The sequence below is a fragment of the Dama dama genome, chromosome 20 (assembly GCF_033118175.1).
Source record: "Dama dama isolate Ldn47 chromosome 20, ASM3311817v1, whole genome shotgun sequence".
Taxonomy (NCBI): domain Eukaryota; kingdom Metazoa; phylum Chordata; class Mammalia; order Artiodactyla; family Cervidae; genus Dama; species Dama dama.
In genome coordinates this window covers 17,023,772-17,040,343 of record NC_083700.1, presented here as the reverse complement: position 1 = coordinate 17,040,343, position 16,572 = coordinate 17,023,772, and the positions used below count along the sequence as shown (strand labels likewise).

The following is a 16,572-nucleotide window of genomic DNA, read 5'->3' as shown; positions in this document are numbered from 1 at the left end:
GTCTCCTGAATTGGCAGACAGATTCTTAACCACTGGACCAGTGAAGCCCTATTTTAATTTTTGCTTCTTGCTTATAAATAGAAATACAATTTATTTTTATCCATTGATCTTATATCTTGAAATCTTGAACTCACTTATCAATTCTAGTAGTTTTTTTAGAGACTCCCACAAATTTTCTATATAAAAGATCATGTCATATGTGAATATTTTCACACTCCCCCCCCTCAATCCAGATGCCTTTTCTTTTTCTTATTACAGACTAGACTCTTCAATATGATGTTGAATAGGTAATAAGAGTGGACAACCCTGCCTCATTTCCCAGTCTTAGAGTGAAAGCATTTAGTATTTCACTATGAAGTATGCTGTTAGCTATGGGGCTTTTGTAGATGTTCTTTTTCAGGTAGAGGATGTTCCATTTTATTCCCAGTTTGCTGAGAGATTTTTATCAAAATTGAACATAGGATTTGTATCAAATTAATCTTAGAGAAATGCAAATAAAATGTTAAAGAGATTCCACTATATACCTATTAGAATAAGTAAAATTAAAAAGACTGACCATACCAAGTATTGGTGAGGACAAGAAGCAACTGGAAATCTCATTCAGTACTGGGGAGCATGTTGTACAACCACTTTGGAAACCAATGTGATGGCTTCTTTAAAAGTTAAGAACGTATCTATCCAAGAGAAATGAAAATACATATCCACACACAAAAATGTTACATGAATGTTCATAGCTTCTTTATTTGTTATATCCAAACACTGGAAACAACCCAAATGTTCAACAGGTGAATGAATAGACAGTGGTGGTATATTCACACCACACAACAGCAATAAAAAGAAACAAACTATCCACATGCATCTGCAGTGATGTAGACTGAGCTCAAAACTTATGCTGAGAAAAAGAAATCAGACCAAAAAAGACTATACAGTGTATAGCTCATTTATACAGTTACTGAAAATGACAACTAATCTATAGAGACAGAAAGCAAATCAGTGGTTGCCTGGGAACAAGGGTTGGGAGAGGGAGGGTAGACATGGTGAAGTTTTTGAGGGTGATGGATACGTCCATTTTTTTAAAAAAAATATTTATTTGGCTGCACCAGTCTTAGTTGCACACAGGATCCCAGATCTTCGTTATAGCATCTGGGATCTTCAGCTGCAGCATGAGAACTCTCAGCTGTGGTATACGGGATCTAGTTCCCTGACCAGGGATCAAACCCAAGCCCCCTGCATTGGGAGCTCGGAGTCTTAGCCACTGGACCTTCAGGGAAGTCCTGGATATAACCATCATAATTGTGATCATGGGCATATACAAATATCAAAACTTGCCAAATTGTGCACTTTAAATGTGCAGTTATTACATGACAATTACACCTCCATTCAGCAGTTTAGAAGCAGAATAATAAAATTTTAAGAGAATGTTAGTGATACAAATGATTATTAAAAGAACATATATATAATATTAAAAATAACTTAACAGCAATACTCTGAGATCATAACCATACACAAAATTAACAAAGATTAGGAAAGTGGGGAGACTGTCTTAAAACAAAAGGAGTTAAAACTCTCATCATAACATAGGGTATTAAAACTCAGGGTTATTACTGATTTTGATATTTAGAGAAATTTCAGGGTTTTTTTTAAAGTGCAGAGAATCTTCAAGTCCAGCAGAAGTGACTCTAGTTAGCCACTGGGTCCTCCCATGTTAAAAGGCATCAGGGCCAACCTGTCAAAGGATGGGGAGTAGACTTGCTGGCTTCCCAAGTCACATCCTGTGACTTCCAAACACTCCGAGCCAAGAACCAGGTCAGCACTCCTACAAGGGACATATGAGAACCACCAACCCCACATCCCCTTCTCTGCTTCATCCCTGCCTCCTTGGTGTTTAAACTTAATTAACAACAATCAGTGACCATAGGGCAATTCCACTGCTGGGCAGACATCTGAAGGAAAGAAAACAACTATTTCAAAGAGATCTCTGCATCCCCATGTTTATTGTAGCATTATTCACACTAGCCAAGACATGGAAACAACCCAATTGTCCATCAACGAATGAATGGATTAAGAAGATGTGCTAGGTTTACACAGAATGGAATATTTTTAACCAAAAAAAAAAAAAGAGGGAAACCCACCTTTGGCAGCAACACGGATGAACTTTGAGGGCATTATGCTAAGTGAAAGAGGCAGACAAAGAAAGATCAATACTTCATGATCTCACTTACATGTAGGATCTAAAAAAACTGAACTCAGAAACAAGAGTAAAATGCTGGCTGCCAGGGGCTGGGAGTTGGAGAAATGCAGAGATGTTGGTTAGAGGTTACAAACTTTCAGTTACGAGGTGAGCAAGTTCTGGAGATCTAATGTACCACAGTCACTGCACTTAGCAATACTGTATTATATACTTGGAAGTTGCTAAATGTCCTTACCACCACCCAAAGCAAATGACAGTTATGTGAGGTGACAGAGGTGTTGTTGTTCAGTCATGTCCAACTCTTTGTGACCCCGTGGACTACAGCACGCCAGGCTTCCCTGTCCTTCACTATCTCCCGGGGTTTGCTCAAACTCATGTCCACTGAGCCAGTGATGACATCCAACCATCTCATCCCCTGCCCCCTTCTCTTCCTGCCTGCAATCTTTCCCAGCAGCAGGATGTTTTCCAGTGAGTTGGTTCTTCACCAATTTTGTGGTAATTATTTCATAATAGATATATGAATCAAAACATCACATGTACACCTTAAACTTATAAATGTTATATGTCAATTACAGCTCACTAAAATGAGAAAGAAAGAAAAACAAATCAGTCATCTCTTAGTCTGGTACAACACTGAGGGGGAAATGACCTCACAAGTGAAGTTAAAGTCGCTCAGTCGTGTCTGACTCTTTGCAACTGTATAGTCCATGGAATTCTCCAGGCCAGAATACTGAAGTGGGCAGCCTTTCCCTTTTCCAGAGGACCTTCCCAACCCAGGGATCAAACTCAGGTCTCCCGCACTACAGGCAGACTCTTCATCAGCTAAGCCACAAGGGAAGCCCAAGAATACTGGAGTGGGTAGCCTATCCCTTCTCCAGCAGATCTTCCCTACTGAGGAATCGAACCAGGCTCTCCTGCATTGCAGGCAGATTCTTTACCAAGTGAGCTATCAGGGAAGCCCTCACAAAGAGCGGAGCTAAGGGGAGGCCAAAGGAGGCCAGCACAGTCTGTGTTGGAAAGGACTCCAGCAGCCTCAATACCAGCAGGAAGCAGAGGTTCCAGGCCCAGGTAGTGGGGCTGGATCAGAGCCTCTGCTGGGAGGTGAGGAAACATCCAATGCACAAAATGACTACCCACAGGATTCCACCTAGTGTGACTCCTACAGTCCTGCCTCGCCCTGCCTCCAATTACATCCATTTTCTGATGCCCACTGTGGACCCACAGCTCTAGGAGACGGGACTACAACTACAAGATAGACACAGCCCGACCATGAGGGAGTTTACCTTCCAGTGAGAATCCCAGAGGGAAGACATGTGACGGGGCGGGGCGGGGCAGGGCGGGTGCCCGGCGATGAGTTCCAGACCCTTAGCGCTGTGGTTAGAGGTGCCACTCCGCCAACAGTCAGCCTGGCAGTGGTCCTCACGGCAGGGTAGATGAGAGGCGGGTCTCGGCCTTCTCTCCGGGGCTATACAGGCTCTCTAGCCTCAGAGCTGGTGGGTGCGCTGGGGGGCCCGGGGAAAGGCAGAGGGCTGTGTCTCGCAGAGCTCCAGAGCCCTCGCCAAGGCCATGTGCTGGCCAGGCCCAGGCCTTGAAGCCGCTGCGCCCTCTCCTCCATACCCCTCTGGGTCTAATGGTGGTGCCGATCTCCGTGGGTCAACACCCACAGAGGCCTCAGCAACTGGAGTGCATGGCAATGCCATTAAGGTCACAGCTTCAACCAGCTTCAGGGTCTCCATTCACACTTCAAAAACTGATACAGCTGAGATCAGCTGTCTACCCTCTAGAAGGTGGCAGAGGTCAGGGTTAAGTTGCAAGGCCACTGCCCATTATGACTTCAGGTCCACCCCTATGGGTGGAGCTGTTCTCAAAGAATGGCAACTGCTGTGAGCTGGGAACTAACATGATGGGCATTTGCTACAACATGTATTCCTACTGATCCCAACCAAATGATTCACTCCAGTTTAAATGAAAAGCCCGAGGGCTGGCTGGGTGCTGGGTGCCTGGCTCCCTCAGTGATGACAGTTGGGCAGGCTCTGGGGCCCTGCCCCTGAGTGTGCCACCAGCTAAGATCTGCCTCTTCAGCAGGGCCTGGGCACTGGTAGAAGGACAGAGACTGGGTGCTGGACCAGTGCTCTGGGGCAGAGTAACCAGCCAGCCCAGGGACTCCTCCTCTTAGCCTGGGCCTCAGAGGGCAAAAGTTGAGCCGTAGGACTTTGCCCTTCGTTGTCAGAACAGAGAATAACATTTGTTTTGGTGGAGCCTTCCAGCAACATTGTGACCGGACCATGACCTGACCTTAAGAACAAAGGATCTGACGCCAAGAAGCCTGCAACAACTAACCACGCCACCCCCCTTTCCTATAAAAGGGCTTTGCTGAAAGCTTTCCGGGAGTTGGGGGTCTTTTAAGGCAGAAGCCACCCGTCTCCTTGCGTGGCCCTGCAGTGAACCTCTCTCTGCTCCCAACTCTGACATTTTGGTCTTGTCTGGCCTCACTGTGTGCCAGGCACACAGACAGGGCAGATTAACATAACCTGGGGACCAATCAGCCAGGGGTTAGGGGACACAGAGGAGTCCACAGCCTTCAGACCTGTGGGAGAGCCAGGGGACTAGTCTCAGGATGAGGTGATCTAGGGGGGAGATGTGGGCAGGAATGTGCAGAGTTCAGTGTGAGTCACAGTGAAACCGCTGGAATTTCCTTGGTTGTCCCCTTATCAGCGTGAACCATCAGAATTTATAGGAGAACAAAGTCAGTGCCAGAGAGGTGGCGGGCTGAGGCTACGCAGTAGGATGGCCAGGATGGCCGTGCAGCTTTGCACCATACCCCAAAGGGACATGGCCGAGGGGCCCGGTCAGGAGTCAGGCGGCCTGTGTTCTGGCCAGAGTGCCAACATTTACTAATCCTTTACCCTGGACAGGCTGTTTACTTCTCTTGAGTCCTTGGCATCTGCTAAATGCAGATGAAAATGTCCTCCTCGAATATTTCACAGAGTGGTTGTGAAGAATCTGGAAGAAATTTAGATACTGTATAAGGCTCTATTGGAGAAGGCAATGGCAACCGACTCCAGTACTCTTGCCTGGGAAATCCCATGGATGGAGGAGCCTGGTGGGCTGCAGTCCATGGGGTTGCTAAGAGTTGGACATGACTGAGCGACTTCACTTTCACTTCTCACTTTCATGCATTGGAGAAGGAAATGGCAACCCACTCCAGTGTTCTTGCCTGGAGAATCCCAGGGGCGGCGGAGCCTGGTGGGCTGCCATCTATGGGGTCGCACAGAGTCGGACACGACTGAAGCGACTTAGCAGCAGCAGCAGCATAAGGCTCTATGGGCTTCCCAAGTGGCACCAGTGGTAAAGAACCTGCCTGCCAATGCAAGAGACATAGAGATGCAAGTTTGATCCCTGGGTGGGAAGATCCCCTACAGGAGGGCATGGCAAGCCACTCCAGTATCCTTGCTTAGAGAATTCCATGGACAGAGGAGCCTGGAAGGTCACAGTCCAAGGGGTCGCAAAGAGTTGGACATGACTGAAGTGACTTGGCACACACACACACGTATAAGGCTCTATAAATAAGTAGGGTCAAGTCCAAGGACTTCTATGGGAAAGCTGAGGTTACATGACTTGCCCAGGGCCTCTCAATGGTTACCAAAGGCCATCCAGCTCTGGTGCCTCTGGCTTTCTATGACACCCCAGCCCTTCTGCGTACCTGCTGGTGGCACTTTCTGTGGAACACTGAGCCTCTCTTGAGGCCATCCCAGAAGACGAGACCCTCAGACTCCAATCCTGCCTCAGACATACACAGGCCTGTTACCCAAGTGGCCCAGATCAAGGTCAGTCTCTGCAGGATATACTCCAGCCCAGGGAGGAGACAGAGCAAGAACCCAGAGCCACCACGTCAACCCAGACACTATGGAGCCCCATGCAAGCTGAGCTGTCATCTGGGAAACAGAGAGATGTCCAATTCTGAGCAAGTGCTCCAGACAGGTTTAATATATCCACACTGGGGAGCCCCAGGCTCCTGCTCAGAACAAGGGGCTGAGAACATCCAGTCAGGGAGTCACGGCCACCCCCGGCTGACAGGCCTGGTGCCTGTGGAGATGGTGACGCTTCTGCTTCAAACACAGCCAACTCCCTCCCTCTGTCCTTTAAGCCTCCTCGTAAAGAGGTAGGGCTGTCCTTTTCATGACGAAATGAGGTCCCTGGCGGTTTCTTAACTTGCCTGACATCTATCAGCCCCCAGAAAGCTTGACCCAGGCCCTCTGTCTGTTCCCCAACCTTGGCCAGCATCAGTAACCTCATGTCCGTCACAGTCAGCCCACCCTCACCCCAGCAGCCCCCAGCTTGCTCCGAGAACCTGCCGGCTAAAGTCTGGAGTGGACAAATTCTACCAGGTGCTCCAACTGCTCCTCCAGGCGCTGCTCATCCCCATGGTTCTCAATGACCCAATCGAAGGTCCCGAAGTTGTCCAGGCCACACTCTGACTCAGCGTCGTCCACCCCTGCGGAGAGGTATATGGCAAAGTCAGGCGCATCCCTCCCAATAAACACAGGGCATCGAGGCCTGCTGGCCCCACGAGGAGCCACCCTTTTGAACGGGCTGCTCCTCAGCCCCTCAGAGCTAAGCACCACTCACCCCAGTGGGCACTCCCGTACCCCGAAACACCGGGACATCAGATTCAGCAGCCCACAGCCACCTGGGCCCCGCAGAGGGTCCCACTGACGTCTTCACTTGTCACTGCCATCTCAAACCACAGACAATCCAAACGGTAATTTTGTTTTCATTTTATGTAAAGCTGGTCATGTCAATTTCGATCCTGACAGCGCTGATTCAGGCCCCTTGGGAGGCGGCATGCGCCATTCTCATCTGACAGCGAGGATGGTAGTAAGGGCATCCACCTGGTGGGTCCACCGGGACTATAAAGTGAGATAATATGTTCAAAGCGCTTAGCCCAGGCCAGAGTGAGTGCCCAGGAGATGAGTGTGCTTAGACACTCAGTCATGACTCTGTGCGACCCCATGGACTGTAGCCTACCAGGCTTCTCTGTCCATGGGATTCTCCAGGCAAGAATACTAGAGCGGGTTGCCATTAGGAAGCTACTCACCTCATTTAGGAAGAGTCAGACCCCCTGATCCCCCAGGTCACAGTGACCCGGGGCAGGGAAGACACCTGAGCTGTGCCCCTGAACTGTCACAGAGCAGGTCCTGGGCTGGCAGCACCAGAGCCATCTAGGAGAGCTTCCGCTCCCCCTCCCCCACTGTGTTAATCAAACAGGAGTGAGGTTTGTCAGGCCTGCCCTCTGACCCACTGTCAGAGCCCCCTCCAGGCTGGAACGCAAAGGTGAAGGACCGCAGAGGGGTCCCAGCCAGACCTCCAGAAGCCCACTGGCCTAGAGAAGACATCCCAGGTAAGGGAACCAGGCCAAGGTCACAGGGAAACCTTTACCCCAAGGACAGCATCCTCTACTCAACTCCACTTTTTAATCTGGAGGCATGCCTGAGCCCCAGACCTCAGACTCCTTTCTATAACCCCCTGCTCACACCCCCCAGCCTGCCAGGGAGACAGCAGAAGACGGAGAACGTGGGAGGGGGCGGCCTGGTCTACAGTGGGCCAGCTGGCCCGCATGCTGAGCCCTGGGGCAGAGGTTGTGAGCAGCTCACCTGGTGTAAACACCCAGCCCCGCTGCTGCCGGCTCTCCTCTGTGGCCACCACACGGACCGTCTGTGTCACAGCCCCATAGGCCTCCTGAAACCACTGGATGTCAGACACCCTCCGTGTATCACTCACCAGCTACAGGGAAAGGACATAAACCAGTGACCAACAGGACACGGTGCAGAAAGCAGCAGGACCGGACACAGGCTAAAGGGGAGAGAGGGAGAACTGGCCCCATTCCCAATAAGCAGGAGGCAGACTACAGAGCCCAGACGAGTGTAGCCCCATTCCCTAAGATCACCCAACCAGCTGGAAGGGACATCCGCTCCTCCCTTCAGGCATCCCTCCCTGATCCATGCAGCCTGAGGCCTGCTCTGACCACGCTGTGTGCTACGGTCATCATTGCTGAGCTGAAGAGGCCTCAGGCTCTGAAATCAGATCAGGGAGTCGTTTTACAGATGAACAAACCCAGGCCAGAAACAAAGATACCTTAATCAGTCCCTGCCCCCAACACCTTTTAAAATGGAAATGTGACCTTGTCTGTCCCCTGCCCTAAGTCCCTCCAAGACTTACCATCATTTTAATAAAATCCAAAGCTCTCACCCCAGCTTACAAGGCCCTTTAAAATCTGACACCTATTTCCTGTCACCTTCCTTTCATTCATTCTGCTGCATCCAACTGACAACCTTGCCCTTTCTTAAACATCCTAACCACGTCTCCTCCTCAGGGCTTTTGCACTTCCTTCTCCCTGGCTCCCTCACTTCAGAGAGGTTTCTGCTCAAATGTCACCTCCTTGGACAGGCTGGCCCTACCATCCTGGCTCCCTTCCTGTCCCTCTCAATTCTGACATGCTGTTTATTCTCTGACCACTAAGCATTCATGAAACCATCACTATCTCTGTGTGTGTTGACTGTCTGACCCATGCTCTGTAGAGGAGCTCCATGAGGGGAAGGACTGTGTCTCACTCACTACTCTGTCCCTGGCCCATAGCACCACCTGACCCACATGGAGCATTCAGGAGCATGTAGTCAATGAATGAATGAATCAGTGAATAAAGAGGCCAGATGTTCTTGTCCAAGCTGCGGGCATGTTCACTCAGCCAATTACTAAACCAATACTATGAAGGGAAAAATACTCACTCCAGCATTCTTGCTTGAAGAAACCCATAGACAGAGGAGTCTAGCAGCATACAGTCCTTGGGGTCGCAAAGAGTCAGACACGACTGACTGACTAACACACACGTGTCAAACACCTACCGTGTGCCTGGCACTGTGTTAGTCTCTTGGAGTAGAGCTGTAAGCAGACCTGGTACTTGCCCTCAGGGAGCTCACACTCTAAGCCAACAGCTTCACTAATTACCATGCAATCACAGCACGTATCAACTTGCACCTGGACCTTAACACTGTGAAACCAAACTCCTGGCTTTCTCCCCAAACTTTTCTGCCACATCATCCCTGTGTCTCAGAAAATGACAACTCCAGCTGTCCAACTGCTCAGAACAAAATCCTTGGACTTGTCTCCTGTCCTTCCACCCTAGAGCCATCACATCAGGAAACCCTACTGGTTCTATGTTCAAAATCTGTGCAGAATGCACCCCTCTCCACTCCCCTGCCACTCAAGTCAAGCCACGGCCACTTTGCTGTCCTGTGGAAAGATCCTCCGCCTGGCCTCTCTGCTTCCACTCTTGCCCTCCTCCCAACAGCCAGGAAGAGCCTCTTAAATCCTAGATCATCTTTAAAATAAATTTTTTAAAAACAAGATCACATTATGCCTCTCCTCTGCTCAAAACCCTCCAGAGTCCCCACCTCACTCAAAGCAAACTCCAGGCTCTTCCAAAGAACCTGCATGACTTGACCTCACCTCCTGCCACTCAACCCTCACCCACAAAAATCCATCTAGGTCACCCCTTACTTCCTAGGTCCTGCTCAAATGTCATCCTGTCAGTGAGGCCTTCCCCGATACCCTTAACAAAGCAGCAACCAGGGCCTCCTCATCGCTGTGGCCTGCTTTCTTTTGCCCCTTAGTAGTTACCTCCACATACTCTATATTTATTTAGGGCCTAACTCCTTCTGCCCCCAGCGACAATGTATGTATCCTGAGAGTAGGGACTCCAGATTTTCACATGATATATCCCCACATCACCTGGAACCAGTCCTGGTACAAGAAGGTACCACTGGCTGCCAGAAAGAATGAGGACGGAAAAGGGTAAGAAGCTACAGGAGCACCTGAGAGGGAGCATCAGTTAGGACCTGGGTATCAGGGAAGGCTTCCCCATGGAAGTACCATGGAAGCTGAGCTGGACTGAACCAGGTGAAGAGGGAAAGGAAGAGCGCTCCAGGCAGGTAGAAGGACACGGGCGGAGGCGCTGATTCCAGAAGGAGGTTGATTTATTTGAGGAACAGAGAGAAAGCCAATGTTGCTGCAGCTGAAGGAACAAGGAGGCTAGAAGGGCAGCAGGAGCCGATCATTCAAGGCCCAGAAGTTCATGTTAAGGATTTCAATTCGTCCATCAGAACGGTAGGACAAAGGGTTCCAAACATGACTTGGTTTGTGTTTTTAAAAGGTCACTCTGGCTGCTGTGTGATGAATGGATCACAAGGGACAAGAGCCGAAGCAGGGACCAGTGTGGGGGCTATTCCAACTGTCTGGGTGAGAGACAGCGGGGCCTTGGGCCAGGGAGGTGGCCGTGGAGAGAGAGAAAGGGACATATCTGGGGAGGGGCGGAGGGCTGGGGAAACAGATTTCTCAATGCCACCATAGAGCCCACTCACCCAGACAGGCTGGCAGACACCCTCCACAATCTTCCTGCAGAAGAAGCCTGGGTCAGCCTGGCGCTTCTCCTCGCCCCAGCGGATCATGTCCCTCCGATAGGCCTCCTTGTAGGTGCTGGCATCCAGGAGTCTCTGGAAGTCCAAGCCGTGCTCCTGCCCAAAGCACATTCTGTTTATGCCACCAGCCTCTCAACCTCGCTGGTCTCCCCTAAAACAGAAGGAGGGTGCCCCGCCACCCCCACCTTGACCCGCCCTCCCTGAAGGCTGCTGCAAGGACTGATGAGGTTGCCACCAGGACAGAGGCCTGCAAGGGAAAGGGGCCTGGAAACTGAGAAATCCCAAACACTGGCAGACAGATGGAAGAAGAGCCTTGAGGTAATCCAGAAACTGTTTTGGCTTGCCTTTAAATGTATGATGTGGTTTTCTCTTCTGCAACAGTTCTACCTTCCCAATTATTTCTGGCTTAAACTAGTCCTGAAATTAGTTTGCCTCGCTTGGGCACATAGGCTTAGCCTTCACCCAGAAGTGGGAAGTCTGAAAACATCGCACTCCGTATCCTTCCACTACCCCTTCTGGCATTGTCTGTCCCCATCCCAAAGCCCAGGAGACCTGGCTTCCCTGTCTCTCTCCCCTCCCCCAATCCGCTTCCTCACTCCCAATTCCAGGCACCTTTGCTGAGTCAGCCTCACTAGGTTTGGCTCCGGGCGCTCCTGGAACCCTGAGGCAGGAGGGGCAGCTCTGAGGCCCTGGGAAGCTGCTTCCAGGTGGGCCTCCCTTTCTCCAGGGACATTGACAAGCAACAGGGTCCATCAGAGGGCCCTGGAATGGGAGGGTTCAGGGGTCAGCTCCCCTGGCGTTCACTGCAGCAAGACCCTCTCCCCAAAGACTCAGTTTCTTCACAGGCAAACTGAGGGGGCTGTGGCCCAGCCAGTCAAATCACCGACTACCACCTTGTTCCAAGGTGAGGCCAACAGCCATCTCCCATTTATAAACTAGTTTCCCACATACTCTTTACCATGGGAGGTTAGCTCCCAGGGGTATTACGGTCGGCCTGTCAATTATATTCCCCACTACAACTGAAGAAATCAGTGCGTTAACATTTCATTTTGAATCTGTTTTGTAATGGGTGTAAGGGATGAAGTGGTGCTGGACTTAAAAACAGCAGGGGCAGGCTGGCCTATCAGTCTCTTACTGGGGTTTTAGAAATGCCAAATCCTGCCCACCGACCCTACCCCACCCTCCAGCCTGGCTCATCAGTCTGGAATGGGGCCTAATTTGGGAAGTCTGGAAGCAGACCAATGGTATTTAAACTGTTCCTCTGAGCCCTGGGGTTTGGAAGTGTCAAGCCCCACTGGGGAAGGCTGAGTGCCTCCCCCTCACTCAAAATCTTGCTCCCAGTCTATCTATTGGATACAAAGAATCTCTGCATCCAATTTCATTTGTGAAAGGTTTCCACTAGGAAAAGTTTTTTAAAATCACTGACTCTGTTATCCCAGGGCCCCCCAGGCTGCCATCCTACAAATGGGTCTGTTGTGCTGGTGGGAGAAGACCAGTGGCTCAGGGAACAGATTCATTTTGTGTGGACTCAGCGGTCCAGACACAGGCCAGCCGACCAAGGAACCATAAGCACAAGAATAACGCACCTAGAGGTCAAGGACAGAAATGCAAGCGAACAGCAGGCTCTTCATGGTGTGGGGAGCTGATCCCAACTTCCAGTTCCCTTTTTAAAATCTAAGGTTCTGAAATTTCTGTTTATTTTTTACAGTTCTATTTTTTTTTAATCTACATGGTTCAAAATATTTTTTACAGTCCTATTTTGTTTTTAATCTACATGGTTCAAAACTCAAAAAATAAACACTGTTTACAGTGAAACATCTCCGATCTCTGTTCCCCAGCCACACAGCTCCCCTCCTGGAGGCAGCCAGTGGTCCAGTCTCTTATGTATCCTGCCCAGGCTTTTACACAACCCAAGCATCCAGAATGGTGCTGAATGCGCTCCATATGTATCTGTTGAATGGCTGAATATATGAGCAAATATGTTGACAATTTTCCCCATGTTTATACAAATGCAGCATTCTCTACAGTGTTCCCAGGTGGCACTAGTGGTAAAGAACCTGTCTGCCAATGCAGGAGATGTAAGAGATATAGATTCCATTCCTGGGTCTAGAAGATCACCTGAAGGAGGGCATAGCAATCCACTCCAGCATCCTTGCCTGGAAAATCCCATAGACATGGGAGCCTGGAGGGCTATAGTCTATAGGGTCACAAAGAGTTGGACACAACTGAAGCGACTTAGCAACAGCAGTATTCTCTATACACTGTTCTACATCCTACTTTTTTCACTTAGCAATGTAACTTGACAACTCATGTGGTTAAATTTCTAAGGGGAGAATTCCATGGGTTGTGGCAGGCCAACTTTAGAGAGGGCAGGAGGAGTTGATCTGTGTCATATTTTTTGAATAAGGGGACAGACTGTTACCAATAACACAGCATCAGAGCTGTCAACTCACATCTAAAGCCTTTTCTGGACACATTTTCCTGAACATCCTCTAGGGAGGTGGCCTGATGTGAGTAAGGCCAATGGGAAAGAAACTTAAATGGAAAATGCCACCCTATAGGTCCACCTATAGAAAGTGGAGAGCTGTGTGCCATCCTGCCAGCAGGGGGTCATAGGGACCCTGCTAGTGACTCAAGCAACAGCACAGCAACCAAAGCTTGGGAGCTGGCTCCTTCCAACCCACCAGGTGCCACAGAGCTGCCACCTACCTGAGCGTACTGCTCCTTGAGTGGACCAGAGAGCCGGAGGACAGCACACACGTCAGCCCCTAGCCTGTGAGACAGGGAGAGCCAAACCCCATTAACCTAGGGTTTCCAGGCCCCAGAAGAGTGAAGCCCCATGTCAGCTGTGAGTACCTATATAACCTTGTCAGGTCTCAACTTCCCTGCTCTCCTCATCTGTAAAATGGGCTAACAGTGTCTGTTCTGTCTCCACAGGATTAACATGAAACTCAAATGTGAAAAAGCCCTGAAACTAACAAGACAAATAAAAGTATAATTACAGTGTGAAGATCCCAGGAATATTCTGGCTGGATTTGGTTACTGCTGGGCTCCTGGACTTGTTCTCTCATAGCCAGGGGTATCTCAGTCTTAAAAGACTTGGATCACACACATAAACAACTCATTCATTCACTTGCTCAATTTACTCAACCAACCATCTGCTTGGTACTATATTTGGATCCAGGTGATACAAATATGAATAAGATATGCGATTTCTGGGACTTCACTACTGGTCCAGTGGTTAAGACTTCATGCTTCCTCTGCAGGGGGCACAGGTTCAATTCCTTGTCAGGGAACTAAGATCCTGCCTGCCACATGGCCAAAAAAAAAGATACATGACTTCTGCCCTGACCGTGAGGTGCTCACAGATTCACTTCAACACTGACATGGTGAGGTGGGTGTTCTTATTTCCATGTTTCAGGTGAGGAAACTGAGGTTGAGGGAGGAAAACTGACTCACCCAAAGGACTACTGCAAGTCAAGTATTAGTAACAAAGCCAATATTGTAAAATGCATCCTAGGTGGCGCAGTGGTAAAGAATCTGCCTGTCAACGCAGGAGACGTGGGTTCGATCCCTGGTTCAGGAAGATCCCCTAGAGTAGAAAATGGCAACCCACTCCAGTATTCTTGCCTGGAAAATTCCATGGACAGAGGAGCCTGTCAGGCTACAGAGTGCTGGAGAGTCGGACACACCTGAGCACACACACACACACACACACACATTGGTAAAATAAAAATAAAAGACAACATTTAGTCCCAGGGCTGTGCAGGCGTGTTCAGTTGCTAAGTCTTGTCTAACTCTTTGCGACCCCAAGTATTGTAGCCCAATAGGCTCCTCTGTCTTTGGGATTTTTCAGGCAAGAATACTGGAGTGGGTTGCCATTTTCTACTCCAGGGATCTTCCAGACCCAGGGATCAAAGCCCAGCGTGTCCTGTGTCTCCTGAATTAGCAGGCAGATTCTTTATCACTGAGCCACCTGGGAAGCCATGCCTGTAACTAGGTGCTAAGAGTTGTTCTAGGCCCTTCGTGTACATCATCTCATTTAATCCTTACACTCACCCTATTGTCTCCAACTCACGGATGACAAAACTGAGGAACAGAATGCATAGAAATTTGGACAAGATCATACTCGAATAAAGTGGTGAGTCAGGATTTGAATCCCAGCAGTCAAATTCCCGAGTCTGTGCTTCTGACCACAAATTAATTGATGTGCTGGGTGGAGAAATGTAACTTGGGAAAAGGTTGCAGATACTTAGTGGTGAAAGATTCAGGTGGCGAACTCTGCCTTGGATTTTCTACAACCTCTTAGACTCCCCATGGTGACCAAAAGCAGCCTCCTACCACCCTCAACACACTGGCCTTCAACAGGAGAGAAGCCCCACTCCACCTTCTCTGGTTTCTGTGCTCTCCCAGAAAAAATGCTCCCACACAGAACATCTTCCTTTGGGAGAAAACCTGCTGAAATTCCCTGGTGGCCCAGGGGCTAAGACTTCATGCTTTCACTGCTAAGGGCCGGGATTCGATCCCTGACTGGGGAACCAAGTCTCACAAGCATGCAGGCTGAGGCCAAAAAAAAAAAAAACTTGAACAAAAAAAGTATTAAAGAAGCAATGGGGAAAAGCAAAAAGAACCCATTCCTTAGAGCTAGACAAAAGGTGGATTTGAGTCCTGGATCTACCAATTACTTTGTGTTCCTGGCAGGTTTGGGTGTTGTTTGCCTTTTGAACTTTTCAGAGTCTACTTTTCTGCATGTGCAAAATGAAGATACTGACTAAAATTACCACACAGTACCTAACAACAGTATCTGGCATACAATAAAGGCTCAATAAATCCCATCAACGAGGTGGAGTGCTAGGTAAGGATTTGTCTGTGGAGTCAGATACAATTGGGGTGTGGTCTGAGGCAAATCCTTTATTTGTGACTCAGTTTCTTCTTCTGTACATTACCTCGCAATACTGTCTGGAGGATTAGGAATGGTGTATAAAAAGCGCTTTGGTAGCAACTGTTACTAATACTCCTCGAAAGATCTAGAGCTTACCACCTCTCTTTGGAGAGGAGGCCGCCTGGTTCTTTGAGGTGGGCGTGTGTATACTGCTGTTTTTCCTGACGGTGACAATCCTCCACTTCTGGCCACCCAGTGCTCCTTCTGCCCTGCAACCTGAGGACCCCAACTCCAAAGCTCACTCCATCACACCCCAACACACCGCTCGTGTCACGTGATTCGGGGTCTCGCGGTCCTCCTCCTTCCCCACCCCACGGACACCTGCTCTGAAGCGCCTCGGTCACGAAGTCCTTCCCGGATTTCCTCTTCCCGCTGAACAGCAGCACCAGCCCCGGTACGCCTCCGAGCCGGGCCATGGGGGTCACTACGCTCTGCGATCCCTAAAGCTAACTTCCCTACTCCTTAAATCCGACCACCGGCACAGAATGGACGCGGCCACTCGGTGGAGCGGCAACAAGGAGGGGTTCCGCCCCTCCCCGTCTTCTTCATGGCCGTGGAGAGGACAGACAGCCCGTACATGTGCTTCCGTGGCTTTAAATTAAAGCCTGCGCAAGTGGAATATGGAGAGAAAGAATGTTAATTCCTAGGGCAGCCTTCTCCCTTAAAGAAGCTCCCCTACCAGAACTCATTTGGAACAGTCCAACCCGCCCACCACATGACGTCACGGCCCCGCCTTCTAAGCTGACACGCGTGACAACTGGGGAGGCGGGAGTTGGACGCAACTATTATCTTCCGAGGGTGGTGACGTCTTAAAATTTCCTAAGTGAACCTCACACTGCCTTCCACACAATCCTAATAACACACCCAAAAAAGAATAAACTTTTTCATATTGCGAAAGCTTTCAGAACTACCTGTTTATCTGTGCATTTTAATGCATGTGCTAAAGCAAATCCGTATATGCCCCC

General features: G+C 49.4%; 1 protein-coding gene across 6 annotated transcripts; it reads right to left on the bottom strand.

Moving 5' to 3' along the window:
• Positions 1-716: 716 nt before the first annotated feature.
• PMVK (phosphomevalonate kinase) lies at positions 717-16,214 on the bottom strand. 6 transcript variants are annotated; one of them, XM_061120689.1, is made up of 6 exons: positions 15,929-16,214; positions 13,375-13,438; positions 10,609-10,761; positions 7,846-7,975; positions 6,577-6,686; positions 717-5,194 (listed from the first exon to the last, which is right to left on the bottom strand). In XM_061120689.1, the coding sequence occupies exons 1-6, from the start codon at positions 16,021-16,023 to the stop codon at positions 5,048-5,050; spliced, it is 699 nt and encodes a 232-aa protein (XP_060976672.1). In that variant the 5' UTR covers positions 16,024-16,214; the 3' UTR covers positions 717-5,047. The 6 variants fall into 6 exon arrangements, with proteins under 6 accessions (XP_060976672.1, XP_060976676.1, XP_060976677.1 ...); XM_061120693.1 differs by having other exon boundaries at positions 15,870-16,008; XM_061120692.1 differs by having other exon boundaries at positions 5,057-5,194; positions 6,543-6,686; positions 15,929-16,205.
• Positions 16,215-16,572: the final 358 nt, after the last annotated feature.